A 15,561-nucleotide genomic window follows, 5' to 3' on the forward strand; every position below is an offset into this window, starting at 1 on the left:
CTGACTCGGGGCTCGATTCCAGGACCCCAGGTTCATGGCCTGAGTTTAAGGCAGAGACTTTAACCCATGAGCCACCCAGGTGCCCCAAGACACGTATTTTTTAAAAAGTGTCATTTGACAAATATATTTTCCTGTGTCTCATCAATATTAAGATGGCCAGGTTTAGCAAATAAAGATAAAATAAATACAGTTAAATTCAAAGTAGAGAAAACCAACACAACTTAGAGGTAAACACCACTGGAGACATACTTGGGACTTACATTACGGAAGTATCCACTGTTTATAAAAACAATCGAATGTAACTGATGTCTTGTATTTTATTTAGCAACTCTGATATTTATGTGTGTCTATATTCATGTTGGAGTATTTTCTACATTCACGTGTACATAGTATTCTGCTTGTATTGTACCTATTTATTGATTGTATCTATTATTATTTGTGTGTGTGTGTGGAAGTCTAAGAGGCACCACTAAGGCCGGGAAGAGGTCTATTTATATATGAAAGCAAACCTCACGACACGCATCTTGTGAGAACACACAGAAGGCGCAACACAGAGTGAGCCCTAACATAAACTACGGGCTTTAGTTAATAACCTATCAATAGCCAATCACCCACTGAAACAAACGGACTACTCGGAACAAAGGTGCTAGCCGCAGGGGGCACAGGGAACTCTTGGCGGCTGCTGAGCAATGTTTCTGCGTCCCTGAGAATGCTCTACCCTCGGCTGTGATCGGCGCAGCAGTCCCTATGAGCAGGGGCCCTGCGTGTGAAGTTAGCGGAGACAGAAGTCGGCTGAGGGGAAGCTGCCTGGGGCATCGGGCCTGGAGTGGGGCTGCTCTGGGCTGCACGCTGGGTGGGGTCTGGAGCTGGGGACAAGGAAAGAAGGTCCCTGGAGTCCTTGCTATCCAACCCTTCCCCTATTAGGGCTTTACTGGGGTCATTCTCTGCTTCTCACACCATCTGAGATTACCTGCTGCCCACTGGCCACACCCACTGACTTCTGACCCTGGTGGCCTTGAGAGCACCTTCCGAGCCCTGCCCCCAGTGTCCCCTCTGCACCTTGGCATTTAAACACCCCAAGGGCTGCTCTGCACAGGGGAGGTGGCTTCCCATGTGCGGAGGGGCAGATGCAGGCCTGTCCTAACATGAGTCCCGAAGGCCTCTAGCAGGGTCCGGGGTGGGGGGGTGGGGAGGGGGAGGGGGGCAGCCGCCTTCCCCTCTCTCCAGCGCGCTCCACTCCCTCCATGGGGACTCGCCCTCAGGTGATGCCCCCTCAGGGATGGAATGTCAACATTTTAAACAGTGCAACTTTATTTGTTTTCAAGTTTTTATTTAAAATTTGGGTATTTATAAATTATGTCGATTCCACCTTTAAATCTCAATGGGTAACTGAATATTCTAGAAGAAAAAAAAACCTCTTTTTTGGAAAACAAGTTGGCGATTTGGGTTATTGTTATTTCTTGCATCTGGTTAACTGCACAGTTTCTGTCGAAAATACAGCTAAGCTTACACTTCGAATACAACAACTTCCTAATTTTTAAATCACACATGGTCAGTGGGACACAAATCACCAGCACATCTTGATTGCTGCTGGAGGAACTTATGCAAAGGACAAGAGCAAATCAACGGAAAGAATGTGTCGTTTGCAAACACTGCTGTTTTTCCGCTCGGACAAACCACACGTTGCCCCCCTCCCCCAGAGCACCGCACCCCCCCAGAGCACCGCACCCAGACGGGCACAGCGACCATTAAATCCAGTCCTCTTTGGGAGGCCCCGAACTTCCACGCAAATCAAGCTTTGCCGGGATCTTGTGATGTCATCACTTGAAGGCGTGTCTCCCTGGGGGAGGGAAGCCTAAAGCCCAGTGTCTTGGTCAGCTCAGAAGCCCGGTCTGCAGACGGTCAGTAGTCAGACACACAGCGGGGTCAGACATACAGCGGGGTCTCGTTCGTCCCCTTGCTCCGTGGCTCAGGCCAGGCCTCAGGCCAGGATGAGATCAGGGACTGACCCACCAGGGCAGCTAGACCAACTGGCCTAACCCAACAAAGAGCCCCTGGGCAGCCTCCTGGATGGGAGGAGCTACGGTTCGGGGAGACGGCCATTTGGGCGACTCACAGAGCCCCACGGGACTGTCTTGAGTGCCGCTCCTTCCCCTCTCAGGCTGTGGAGGTGGCCCTCCCACATCGGCCCCTCTGGGACCCCCTGCCCAGCAGCCCTCACCTCCCCAGCGCACACACTGCCCCTTCCGAGTGCACTGTTCAGAGCCAGAGGCAGAGCCGCATCAAGGAAGTCACTGGCCTCAGCAGAGCTTCTACTCTGTTCCACGGGCGACTTGCCCCAGGAGACAAGCCTACCATAGGAGCAAGCATGTGCCCCATGCCTCCTGCCCCAAATGCCCTGGGCTCTTGTGGGGGCACCCCAGTACCATGGAGCCATGCTTTTCTGGACCCCTGATTCTGAGATGGTCTAGAACCTTCCTGTTCCCTTCCCTACATCAGGAGTTATCTACTAGTAGCCCTTCCTGACCTCAAAGGGTTAGGCCATAAGTGCCCTGGCCTGAGAAGCTCATGACCCCCTTCCCTCCCCGGCCCACAGCCCACCTGCAACTAGGCCTTCTTCCTGTTCATGGGGCCTCGTTCGCCCCAGAAAGGCAGGGAGAGGAGGGCTGTGCACCCGACTACACTATTCGCTTCTCCTTGGCTCTGAGAAGTCAGTGGGGCTGGTTACAGTGTAACTCACTTGCGGCTCTGTCTCCCCCGGCAGAGGGTTTATCCTGTCGCAGCGCAGCCTCCGGTCAGCTCCAGTCTTTGCAGAAACTGTCCGCACACCTTGTCTCCACTCAGGGTTGGGGTCGGCCTCGTGACCTTGGCACTGCAGCCCGGACCGCCCGGACCTCCTGCGGGAGGCAGGCTCACCAGAGGCCGGGCCTCTCAGAAGCTCCGTTTATACCCGGGCGCATCACCACCAAGGACAGAGTTACGCGCAGGCGAGCATCACGGAATCATTATAAAACATGGTTTTTCCACTGTGTGAGAGTCAGGAAGGATACACCTGGCGCTGGTCTGGGCCCCTTATTTAAAAGAACTGAGGTCATGGCCAGGTACCGCCTGGAACCTGACCTGCAGGCACTTGGGCCGCGTCCGGATCCATCTCCAGGCCCTGGTGGGCTGACCCCACACCAGCCGCCACCACTTCCTCATCTGGGACTGCCATGACCTTTGGGATCCAGTTACCCCCCCCCCCCCCAAGGTGTGAACAGTGAGGAGGGACTGAGCTGAGGTCACTTCAGGGCCATAATGTCCCCCAGTCAAAAAGGCCCTGACCGCCAACGGTTCGGGAACACAGCATCTCCCCTGACCCCACCGTCGCCTCCCAGTCCCTCCGTCCCCCAGGGCCTCCCGCACCCCCATGGCCTCTGCTGCCTCCTGTAGGTCCTGACCTTGCCTGGGATCCTCTGCCAGACCGCAGGAGGCAGGGGACTTCACTCTTGTGCTACCAGCTCTGTGCCCAGTCCAAGCTGCCCCACCAGGCCCAGGAAGGACGGGGCGAGGGAGGGGCCGAATTGGAAAAAACCCCGGAGCCTGGGGCCTGAGGAACAGTGGAAACCACCGAAATAACACGCTCGCGAGCGCCCCCATCCGCCCACAGGCTGCATACACAGGTCTCATCACCACCTCCAGGCAGCCCGCCAGGGAGTTCTTAAGAACAGTGGGGAAGCGGTCAGGCGGTACGTGAGTTGGCTACATTGTTTTTGTTGGGTCTGTAAAACCCTGATTTGATCTGTTAAATTCCCTAAAGAGCAGCAGCAGCTCTGTGAGCCACTGGTCTCTGAGCCCTGGTGATGCCAAGGGCTCCCTCCAGCGCCCTGACCCTCCTGCGCTTATCCGAGGCTGTCCCTGGAGGTGCCACATGCCAGGCCTGCCCTCGCGGAGTGAGGGCGTCCGGGGCGCAGCGCGGGGTCCGTTCCCGCGCGCGGCTCCGCCGACCACCCGGCTCGCAACCGAGGGCCGCGGCAGGTGCGGAGTCCTTGCCCTCAGCCGCTTCGGTGTGGCTGCGGAGCTCTGCTGCCCGCGGACGTGCGGTGCCTGTGCGCGGAAGAACCGACCCCGGAAAGAGAGAGGGGACACGGGAAGGCGCGGCAGCTCCAAGCACAGGGTCGCCGCCCCTGCACCTGGCCGAGGCGCCACACTCCTCACCTCCGAGAAGCGCTTCTGGGGGCGTGGGGAGGGGAGGGCGGCTTCCTGAGGCTGCCCAGGGGAAGGGGTGCGCACCCCGGAACCAGCCTCGGAAGGGGGCCTGAGCAGGGCTGGAGGACGCGAGAGCAAGGGACCCGCCGAGGTGGGGCGCGGGGAGGTGAGCCCCGTGGGCCTCGCCGGAACTGGCAGCCCTCCATCTTTCCTGCAGGCCGGTCCACCGCCCAGCGCGCTTGGCTGGGGCCTCCTCTAGAGGCTGGAGGGCCCGGTACCTCCCAATCCCAAGGGGAGGGGCCCAAAGTGGGAGAAATGGGCTGGGCGCTCTCAGGCCGCAGTGACATGGGGCACCTTCTGCCACGGGAGCCCAGGGTTCCAGCCCAGCACTGCCTTGGATCCCTGCGGCCCCCACTTCCAGGTGCCCCACCCCACGCCGTGGGTTCGCGGCCGGACCCCGAGTGACTCCGCCAGGCAGTCCGGCGCAGGGGCCGCGCGAAGTGGTTCCCCGCACCTGCGTGCCCCCTTGACCTCCTGCGGCTCTGGAAGTCCGGCACGGCCGGGATGTGACCAGTGAAGCGTGGCGGCGCTGCGCAGGAGGACGGCGGGGCGGAGGTGGGCCTGGGGTGTCCGCGCAAAGGCGCCCCCATCTCGGACAGCTGAGGGGTCTGGAGAGCTGGAAAGCGGAGCCTGAAGAAAGGACTGCAGCTGTGCCTGCCCGGGCACAACGCGCGCGCTCGGTCCCCACCCTGCGGGGGCTTTCGGGACTCCACGGAGCTTGGGTCCCCTAGGGAGAGCGCAGCGGGCGCCCCCAGCTCCCGCACCTGCACTCAGGGCCACGACGCCCGGGACGCAGAGATGGATGGCGCGGACAGCCGCGGGGCTCCCCCGGTGCGGCGGCGCGGCTTCCCCTCCCTGCCCCTCCCCGCGCCAACCACCCCCTTTCCCGCTAACTCGAGTCACCTGTTTGCGCCCAGCTAACTGCCAACTGGAGACCCACCCTCTCAGGGCCCAGGACCACCCTGCACGCCGCTCCCGAGGGCGGGAGCCGGTGCACCCGGGCGGGGCCGGTGCACCCGGGCGGGGCGAAAACTCGGGTCCCTTCAAACCCCAAGCTGGTTCGGGCCCTTCCCTCCGGGGATTCGCAAGGCCTGGGAGCAGGGATCCTTCCCAGCCGCTTTCCCCTGGTAGAGGAAGCCAGGGGTGAAAACGTTCGCTTTGCCCTTTCTCTTGATCTTGGAGGAAGAGGCAGGAGCGACGATGGGCACCTTTATGGGCCTCAGACCTTCTTCGCGGGGAGGGGTTCCACGGTCACCAACTTTGATCAGCCTTATTAATGCCAGCTGCGTTCTGTTTGTCACTTCCCCGCTTTTCTCCGGAAGCATTATTTATGGCTGTGGGAGCTGAGTGGGGGAGGTGCCGGTCAATGGAAGGGAGCCTGAGAGGGAGCTGCTGAGGGCAGAAAGTTGACCGTGGGTGTTTTCCCCAGAGGTCACCAGAGGGAGGCGGGGACCCTGCCGCCGGGAGGGCGGTGCGTAGCCGGCCTGGGAGTCCTCGCTCAGGAGCGGTAACTAATTACGGAGCAGAGAAATGAAAAAAAAAGAATACTCCTTTAAATAACCAAAGGTGATTATGACCCTGTTGTTGACACTAAGGATTAATAATTGATCAGGAGTTACACACGATAAATTGTCAATTTATCTCCCCACAAAAAGCGCCAGTGCCTTGCAGTGCTGGGTCTTCTTTCTGCCCTCTGGGTATTTCCCGTGAAGGTCTGCTCCGGACCCGTTGGACGCAGCCGCAAACCTCAGTTTGCTTCTTTTTTTATTAGATTTAATTTGTGTTCCGTTCCATACAGAGCAAAGTAACACTGGGGACACTTTTTCAAAGACTCTCCCTTATTATCTTGGGACCAGACTCAAGTAAACAGACAAAACCTTCCTTCTCTTCCCTTTCAGCTGCGATTGCAGAAGAACATGGGAGGGAGCTTTCACGACTCATTCCTGTTTTATTATATTGCCAGGATAGCCCTCCTTAATAACATCTTCAATTTTTATCTTTCTTAGAAAGAGAGAGAAGGTTCTGCCTGAGCGGAAAGACCACAGAGCCTATTCTCTGCCAGGAAGTTGGAGGGGAGAATTGCCAGTGAGTCTCTTTGCCTCCCTTTGCAGGAGATAGAGGTGACGAGGTAGTGAAGCCTGCAAATGGGGGTGTCTGCACCCTAGACAAGGGGTTTCTCCGTGGACTCCCGAGGGTGAGATCTCTGTGCACATCATGAAATGCTGGTCTCATGCAGCCCCAGCCAAAGCAGAGGGGACGGTGGGCACGTGCTTTCATTATGGCCCACAGAAAGTAATTTCCAGCAACTGGAAAATTATATTGTCATAGATTACTTCTTCTCATAATAAGCCTTTAAAATATCTGTAGGGATTTGTCACTTACATAAAGGTTTGAAAATACATCAAAGGGACATGTCCCCTTTGTGATTTGTAGAAATTCCGATGATGTTAATCATAATATCCGCAGATCACAGACTGGTGTGTCTTGTTCCCGAGATTGCCTCTTAGGTTAATACATTTTTAAAATGCTGAAAATGTTATTTTTGTAAAAAAAAAAAAAAAACTGTGTAAAAACACTTGTTTCATAGTTCTACTTATATCTTTAATTTGGGGTTAAAATAAATGCTTTTCTTGGGATTTTCAAGGCACTAAGGAAGAATCATCTGTTAGACAAGCATTGCACAGTATTACTCGGAGAAAACTTCCTAATAACCCAGGGTATGTTTAGAGTTGAAAGGGCTGCCTCAGACGGACAAATGAATCTCTTTGCGATGATGTTTTTTTCAAGCTGATGTCTGTTTACTGGGCACTGGCATGGGAAGTGTAGGGCACGTTTATTCTGTGACGATAAAGAAAAGCTCAGGGCCCACTTGACGCTCAGCCTCTGTAAGGCAGATCTGAACGCAGTTTTCCCCGACCCGGCCACGCAGGCGGGCAGCGGGGACACGCAGGCGGGCAGCAGGGCGCGGGGGCTCCCGCCCTGGCCGCCCCGCCCGCGCCCGCAGGCGCCCCGGCCCCGCCGCCGTCCGCTGGCCAACCCGGCCCCGGGCTGCGAGCGTGGGTGCCGGCGGCGACCCCGCGGGCCCAGCGCGGCCCTTCCTCCCCGCACCCCACCCCGGCCCTCGCCGCGGCCTCGCGTCAGACAAAGGTGGACGAAGTTCTTTTCAAGTTTCAAAGGCAGTTGCCGGGCAGCTTTGCAGAAACAGTAACTCTTTTATTGGGAACAAATGTTGACATTCGACGGGCGCGGGAGGCCGCGGCCCCCGCCCCCGCCCCGGGAGAGGAAAGCGCGGGGTCCGATCCCGCAGCCCCGCCGCAGCGCGGGCCGCAGAGCGCGGGGACCCGCGGGCCGAGCCACGCACGCCGAGGGACGCGAGCGCCCGGCCCGCAGCCCCGCGCCCGGCTCGCCAGCGCCCCGCGCGCCCCGCCGCCCGCTCGGGGAGCTGCAGTGGCCTCGCCCCGCGGCGGCCCTTCGGAGGGCCTGGACTTGAAAGCCAACGGGAAAAGCGGACCCGCACCAGCTTCCTTCCCAGCGAAGACGCTTCCCCCCCCCCGCCCCCCCCCCCCCCCCCCCGTCTCCCCCCCTCCCCCTCCCGGCCCGGCCCTCCCCGCCCCCTTCTTCCTCCTTCGTCTTCCCTAACGACCGTCCCGAGCAGAGCTCATAAATCACTCCGCATTTCTCTTTAAAATAGATCCGTCTCAACTCCTGCAGGTTTTACGTTCTTAGCGCGCATTTAAAAACCCAGTTCTCCGGCAAGAAATTCAGGGCGGGAGGCAGGGCGAGTAAATTCTGGAAATCTTTGATAATTTGTTGGGCACACAAACATCAAAGTGGACTCCTTAGCCTGAGCTAATCTCCCGCGCAGCTCCGAGCTTGCAGCCACCGAAAGGTGCGGCTGTCCGGCTGTCCGGCTGTCCGGCTGTCCGGCCGTCCGTCCGGCTGTGCGGCTGTCCGGCTGCCGGGAGAACCGGGTCGCGGGCCGGGCGGGTGTGGGCGCGCGCGCGCGGGGACGGATCACATGTCCAGGTAAAACAATCTTCTGTTCCAAAGGGAGGCAGCTTTTATCCAGCTTCAATTTCTGCACATATGCACAAAGATCAGTTTTTGTCTGGGTCTCCCACTCCCCCGCACTGTCCTCTGAGAGACCCGGACTGAACTGTTGCATGCTGATTAGGCTGTGTGGTCCTGAAGTGCCTAATTTGTTAGAGATCATCCACTTCCATCGGTTGCAGGGGAGGCTTCCGAATGCTCGAATCCTACCACCGCATGCAACAGACACTGCTGCGTGTGCCCTGCAGTCCCCGCGGACTTGGGAACCAGGGCTAATGCTCACAAAAGCAAACTACTCCATCCCTTTGTGCCGCACTTGGAAGTGCTATCCGGAGGGGAGACGTTACTGTCTTCCTGGAAATTCTATGAAGGTTTCGCATCGGAAACAAAAGCGAGCCACGGAGCTCACAGCTCACTTGTCTGTTTGCAGACCTCACATTTGCTTTCTTCCAGACTGGCTGCTGCAGACTGCCGCGGTTTCCCGAGCGAACAGTCTTCCCCCTCGCCCAGGAAGAGCTCAGCTCCAAAAGTCTCCCGTCCCTCACTTGGGGAGGCAGGAAGGAGAAAACAAAATAAAACAAAATTGCCTGGTACCCCCCCCCCCAGCTGGCTTTACGTCCAGCCTCCAAATGCCTATATGCCCCAAACCAACAAAATGCTCCCAACCAACAACATGCTTGAGAAGTAGCAAAAAACCCAAACCCAAACCTTCTCTCAGGAGACAAGCCACAAGCTCCCCTCCCCACTGCCCTGGCCCGGGTCCCTTAACAGCCCCCTGGCTTTGCCTCAAGTACCTAAGATTACTTTCAAATACCCTTTCTAACAAGACCCCAGCAAGAGGCCACTAATTTCGACAGCACAAAAAGCCACTGGAGAGAGATCCGTTTGTCAATATCAACTGGTCCAGCAATTTCCCATCCTCAGACACATCGCCCGATCGGAGCTGGCAGATGTTTAGACAAGATTTTATAAATTGTTCAATATCAGCCCATAATGAACCCCAACTGACCATTCCAAAGCAGCTAAAAGCATCCGGGACGTCCCCCGCTGGGATCCAGTAATGCGCTCTTGCTGCAGCATTATTAATCACGGAATAAAACAGATGAACCTCTTGAAAAGTAAGTGTATGATTGATTAAAGGGCAATCTAAGAAGCTATTATTCTTGTTTTATAACCGTAAGTTATATTCACTCAATTTATCTTTGGAAAGGAAATAAATGATTGTTCATTTCTTCTCTGAAATCATATTATATGGATATCCATATAATTTTGCTGAAAATTAAAATGACAGGTTTGCTGCTTTTATGATACTCATCAAAGGGAATACGCTACTTGCCTACAAATTCTAGACTTGTCCTCTAATTAGATAGGCAGCAGCACAATAACCAGGCCATACTCGAAGGCTGTTTAAACTTTTCTTTTCCCCCAGGGTAAGGGTAAAAGTCACGAAAGGGAAAATAAATCTCTTCTCCCAGATTTTCGCCTTGTGTTTAATGTGAAAAATGTGCAAGGGAGAGTCAAGGTCCTTAAATCGGAATAATCTTTGCCAATGCGGATAATTCAGTCTTTAAAATAAACAATTACTTCCACCAGTAATTTATGGTGGGTCAGAGGTGCGACTCCCTACTACCCGTGCTCCCGCTTACAGGATCTAGAAGGTTCAAAAAGCCAGCATAGAAACAAAATATAAAATGGACGATAACACATGAGGATGTTTAAGCTTGAAAAGGCGTGAGGATGTTAAGTTTAAAAAAATGGACATGAACAAGTGATTTGCCTATTCAGAGCACAAAAATCTTAATTTTCTTACAATACCTGCACATAGAAATAATCCCAAACTGGGTGTTATTGCCCTACTAGGTATTTCTCTTCCATCTGCCTTTCTCCTTTTTTTAATGAGCAGGAGAAGGGAGAGATTATTTTACACATTTTCATTAAAAAGCCTGAGGTCAGATCACCTCGGGGGAGGGGCTGCCATTAACTAGGGCTCCCTACCCAAATCACTCTGCTAGGAAAAATGAGCCCCAGACACCATATTGTCGTAGACTAGTCTGTTTTTATTTACAATTTAAGATATAAATTAGTAAAGAATTCTTGTTAAACAACCAACAAAGATTGTATAACCAGCAATGTTCAAATAAAAACCAGGCAGAATTTATTTACAAAAAGTTTAGATTCCATTGCAATACAACTTGCATAAATTACTAGAAGCTTTATATCCTTATAAAAATAAATATCAAATTTGTTTTCACTTCTTAAGTACTCAAGTTCTTCAATCACATTTTATTTCTACTGTGTACATCTTTTACAAATAAATTTTACAGTAAATCCTATCACACCTATAGAATATATACCGTGGCAATGAAGTGATCAATTCAAGATATCCTGAGAAAAAAGATTGTTTTCAAAAGTCACACGTACATTGGGGAAGCTATACTACGCCAACAAATTCACGGTTATGTCCAACAAGAGTCTGTTCCGTTCGAGTCTGTGGGTCCTTCTCCTTGACGAGATGCGGCACGAGATGCGGTCCGGGCTCAGAGATGTGTTTTTATGTCTGTATATTTATGAACGTGGGGAGAGAGAATGGCCTGCTGACTTTTTTTTTTTTCCAAAGCAATTGTGACACCTGCCTGTGGACCAAGGAAAAAACCAAATCATCCCAAACCCTTCAGCCGCACACCAACTCATCGCCTTATAAACACCAGTCGACCTGAAATGATGTCGCCTCTTCCCCAACATCTTCAAGATCTCTGGTTAGTAATTTTGCCTAGTTGTAAAGTAGGGATTTTTTGAGATATTGCTGTAAGCCTGGCGAAAGGCAGGGTCCTATCTAGTCCATCGGGACCCGGGGGCAGGCCTGATAACCGGCCAGTGCTTCTTCCGGCTCTCTCCGGTTTACTCTGCACACGTCACCTCTAAAGGGTCCTGAGGCCCCAGGCTTCAGCAGCACTAGCTCGTCAAAGCCGGTGTCTGTGACAAGTCTAGCGCAGTAAAAAATGGTTCCAAACTGCATACAAATACCCACATTGCAATGATCTATTTTTCAAGGAGAAAACAACAGCAGTGGTACAGTATACACGTTCCCAGCAAAGGGGCGACTCTTCAGAGCAGAGCCGGAGTGGAAAAAGAGGACCTCCAATAACACAGAACAGCTCCTTTCCCACTTAAAGGGAAATTTTTAAAAGACCGAAAACCATGGCAAAGCTCTGTCATCGGACTCCAGGACAAGAAGCAAGAAACAGACGTTAAGCAGGTTTGCAGGGCAAAGCTGTAACCCCCCCCCCCCCCCACCGTGTGCCCACTTACTTGCATGCTGCCCAGAGGCCTTCTATAGGTAGGGCTGGACGCCCCCACCAACCACCGTGCAGCCCTCACTGGCATCTGTCAGGGGAGGGGGCAGTTAGTCAGAACCTGACCCCGGAGCCATCTGTCTCCCAGACAGCTGTGCACCCTACCAGCCCGCACCCATGCAGGCTCGCTCCCTGAACGCACAAATCAGTCTAGGGAAACTGTCTGAGCGGCCACTGTCTGAGACAGATTCGGGGCACGTTTCCTGTTCTCATTTTCTTGTCTTGCCTCCTGGAGCTCCTGCAGGTCTTAGGAACTCCAGCCTGAACCAGGAGCCAGGCACAGGAGGACACAGGGACAGGGCCTGGGGAGCTGCAAAGACTCTGGTCTTCTATTTGGAGGAGTGAGCGCCTCTCGAGTTACTGGAACGTTTTGTTTCCTTCCGACCAAAAGCAGGAGAGAAGACTTGGCTGAGACTCTCCTAACAGAACACACCAAAGCTTCAGCTCAATCTGCTGGGAGACAAGCTGTAATCTGCATTTCTGGACTAGTTTTTTTTTTTTTTTTTTTTTTGCGGAAACAGATTGATCATAATACCACTAATCGGAATGATAATAGCAAGTTAAATAAAAATGCAAGGACCAAAGGGCTAAGACCTACTGCAAGGCGGGGTAGCTGCCCCCCCTCCCCTTTTCCATGCCACCGCCCCGTTCACTTCCCCTAACTTCTGGTCGGAGGGGCGCACTCTAGCTTCTCCCTTCTCTGCTTTAGCAACAAAGGCTCCCCGTGCCAGGCCCAAGGGTCTCCCTGGTCCCTGACCCAGGCTCTCTCGGGACTGCGGGCTAAGCCGGGCCCCGCTGGTCCTCCCTCCCCGGAGGCCCCGAGGGCCGCGGGCCGCCTACCTTTCTTGGGCTCGTAGCCGCCGCCCGGGGGCCGGTAGTGGGGCTCCAGCGGGTGCGCGCCCGCCTTGCCCGCGTCGCTGGCCGCCTTGGGCGCGGAGTGCAGCGCCTCTCCCGGGGCCGCGGCCGCCGAGTTGTACCGCAGGAGGCCCTGGCCCTGCAGCGCGGCGTTCAAGTTCCCGTAGTTGGTGTAGTTGCCGTAGAAGGGCGACGTGTAGTAGAGGTGGCGGCCGAGCAGCGGCGAGGCGGGGTAGGGCGAGCCGCCCGGCGGCGCCCCGGAGGAGTTGGGCGCGGCGGCCGCGGGCAGCCCCGGCGGCGCGCAGCCCGGGCCCAGGCTTGGCTGCTTGAGGTCCGACGTGGCGATCTCGGCCAGAGACCACAGCTTGGGCTTGCTGGCGGGCTGCGGCGCGCCCGGCGACGTCCGGCTGCCCAGGGCCATCTTGCCTCCGCCGCCACCGCGGGGCGCGGCCTCGGGCGGGGGGCTCAGCAGCGGCGCCTCCACGCCGGTGAGCGGCGAAGAGGTCACGGGCTTGGGCGGCGCCAGGTCCCGCTCGCCCTCCTCGTCGTCCTCGTCGTCGTCGTCCAGGTCGTCATACTTATCCTTGCACTCGGAGCCCGACTCGCACAGGGGGTCCCCGGCCCGACAAGGCAGCTTTTCCCCATCCGACTCGGCTGAGCACGAGTGATCCGTCAGCGAGTCGACGTGCAGGCTGATCCCTGCAGGGGCGCGGGCAGGGCTGTGGGACGCGGTGACAGCCCAGGCCCTGGGCGGCCTCGCCCCACCTGATCGCCCACCCGACCCCAGCCTGGCTGTGTCCTAGGGGGAGCAGAGCCTCCCCAAAAAATGCCCCGGGACTAGATGGGTCCCATGCGCACCTGGGTGGCGGCGGGGGCATCTTCCCCGACCTAGACTCTGCCCGGGTCTGGGAAGAAAGCTCCCTGCGTCCTCCCGCCCCCGCGCCCTGCTCACCTTCGTCCTCCGCCGAGGTCTCCGTGCCCTCCTGCGCCTTGTCTGGACTCTCCCCCTTGCTCCTCGCAGCGTCACCCTCGTCCTCGTCCTCGTCCTCGCTTTTGTTTCTCGGGGCCCACGTCATCTTGTTTTCCTTCTTGAGGCGGCGGCGCGCGTTGGCGAACCAGGTGGACACCTGCGTGAGGGTCATCTTGGTGATGATGGCCAGCATGATCTTCTCGCCCTTGGTGGGGTAGGGGTTCTTGCGGTGCTCGTTGAGCCAGGCCTTGAGCGTGGCCGTGGCGTCCCGCGTGGCGTTCTTGCGGTAGGCTGGGTCGTTGAGCTGGTAAGGGTAGGCCGCGCTGCCGTAGGGGTGGTAGCTGATGGCGCCGGTCATCCCGGTGGTGTGGGCGTCGTACGGTGCGCCCTGGAACCAGCAAGAGTCTGGTGAGTGGGGTGTGCGGGGCCCTGGCCCTCATCAGCCCAAAGGTGACTCCTCTGCCCTCCTGATGCCGCCTTGCCCAGGGTGAGTCCCCCGCTGGAGCCTTATTTCCCTCGGCAAATGAGCAGAAAAAAACGCAGCGGGTAAAGTAAGACAGGCTGCTGATCACGAAAACGCTACAGTTCCAATCTCGAGTTTTTGAACTATTGCACTTTCCTAAAATGACATCTCTTCCTCCCAAATGTCCCTGAGCTGCGGGCGCAGATGTACGCAAACACCGCGCTCACAGACCCACAGGTACTTTCTTGATATCTAAATTTCTCTGGCTGGCTCCCCCTACTCCCCCTTCCCCGCCCTTATATGGTTAAAAAGCCACCCGGAGCCCCCGCGCCGCCATTCACTGCTCTAAAGCTCCGCAAATCCAATTTGCAACTCAGAAGCCAGTCACCGTTTCGAATTCTTCAAATACGCGGTAATTAGCATTTTAATTCAGCCTTTAACGTTTAAATTCGAGACGTTTGCAGCCTCCGCGGAGGCCCCAGCTCCGCTGTCCCTGCCTCGGAATCCCACCGAGGGCGGGCCATGGCGACAACCCCCCCCCCCCCATCCCCCCCCCGTAACGGCCTCCATCGCCCGAAACGGGCGTCACCGCCACCCGGGCCGGGCCCAGCTGCGGAACCGGAGGCGAGCGGGCCGACGCCAGGTCGGGGAAGCAGGGGCGGTTCTCCGTACGACCGGACCGAAGCGGCGACCAGGGCTGCCGCACGCCCGCCCACACGTTTCTCGAAAGGGCGGCCTATGGGACGATTAAGGCCGAGATCGCGGCGCCCTGGCGGGGGCTCCGAGCTGCCGCCGGGTACTGGACTCCCCCCACCATCCGGTGACCCCCAAGCCCCGCAAGTGACCCCAAAGCGCCCGGCAGTCGTCCCGGAGGCCCCGGGGGCGCCAAACCTCGCTTCGCTCCCCGAGCCGAGCCCCCGGCCGGCTCTGCACCCTTCGCCGGGCTCCGGCGCGCGAACGAAGGGCGACCCGGCACCGATCCCCGACCCCGGCGGGCTCGCACTTTTCAGGCTCTTTGGGAACATCACCCGAGAGCCAAGGGGAAGCGGCGCCCCGCTCTGGGGGACGTCGCCAGCGGGCCGCGCCGCCTCCCACTCCGGCCTCCCGTCCCGCCCGCCGCGCGGCCGCCCGCGTCCGAGCCTCCGGAGCCACCGCCCGCGGCACTTTTCCCCGCGCCCTGGAGCCCCTATCGCGGCCCCGGCGTCCGGGCGTCCCGCGTCCTCTCCCGCCCGGCCGCGCGCGGTTACCATGTAGGACGGGAAGCCGGCGGCGGCGGCGGCGGCGTCGGCCGAGTACTGCAGCGGGCTGCCGAAGCCGGTGGCCGCCTGCGCCGTGAAGGCCGCGGAGCCCGGGTACGGGCTGAACGCCGAGCCCGACGCCGAGCGAGCCAGCTCCTCGCTGCGCGGCGCCGCCAGCGCCGACGCGCCGTACGCCGGGCACGAGTAGAGCGCCAGCGAGCCGGGCGCCTGGTACAGGTAGCCCTGCGGGTAGGACATGGTGGGCGCGGGGCAGCGGGCCCGCGTCACGCCGAGCAGCGGGCAGGGCGCGCGGCGCCCTCCATCCACGCCCGGCCGGGGCGCGGCGCGGCGGCGGGCGCGGGGGCCCCGGGCCGAGGCAGGCCG

At 57.5% G+C, this 15,561-nt stretch overlaps 1 protein-coding gene across 3 annotated transcripts; it reads right to left on the reverse strand.

Moving 5' to 3' along the window:
• Window positions 1-10,334: 10,334 nt before the first annotated feature.
• Window positions 10,335-15,506, reverse strand: IRX2 (iroquois homeobox 2). Of its 3 annotated transcripts, none has more exons than XM_059416839.1 (5): window positions 15,187-15,506; window positions 13,459-13,864; window positions 12,492-13,205; window positions 11,608-11,682; window positions 10,335-10,855 (listed from the first exon to the last, which is right to left on the reverse strand). In XM_059416839.1, exons 1-4 carry the CDS (start codon window positions 15,433-15,435, stop codon window positions 11,630-11,632), a joined length of 1,422 nt encoding a protein of 473 aa, XP_059272822.1. In that variant the 5' UTR covers window positions 15,436-15,506; the 3' UTR covers window positions 10,335-10,855; window positions 11,608-11,629. The 3 variants fall into 3 exon arrangements, with proteins under 3 accessions (XP_059272822.1, XP_059272821.1, XP_059272824.1); XM_059416838.1 differs by having other exon boundaries at window positions 10,335-10,931; XM_059416841.1 differs by lacking the exon at window positions 15,187-15,506 and adding an exon at window positions 14,943-15,059 and having other exon boundaries at window positions 10,335-10,931.
• Window positions 15,507-15,561: the final 55 nt, after the last annotated feature.

This window comes from Mustela nigripes, chromosome 12 (assembly GCF_022355385.1).
Source record: "Mustela nigripes isolate SB6536 chromosome 12, MUSNIG.SB6536, whole genome shotgun sequence".
Lineage (NCBI taxonomy): Eukaryota > Metazoa > Chordata > Mammalia > Carnivora > Mustelidae > Mustela > Mustela nigripes.

Excerpts from the sequence above, each read along its gene's own strand:
- IRX2 (XM_059416839.1), bottom strand. The coding sequence starts at position 15,435 with ATGTCCTACCCGCAGGGCTACCTGTACCAGGCGCCCGGCTCGCTGGCG. Across the intron at positions 13,865-15,186 it reads CCGGCTTCCCGTCCTACATG|GGCGCACCGTACGACGCCCA; the intron begins GTAACCGCGCGC and ends TGCTGGTTCCAG. Across the intron at positions 11,683-12,491 it reads CGGCTACGAGCCCAAGAAAG|ATGCCAGTGAGGGCTGCACG; the intron begins GTAGGCGGCCCG and ends CTCCCCTGACAG.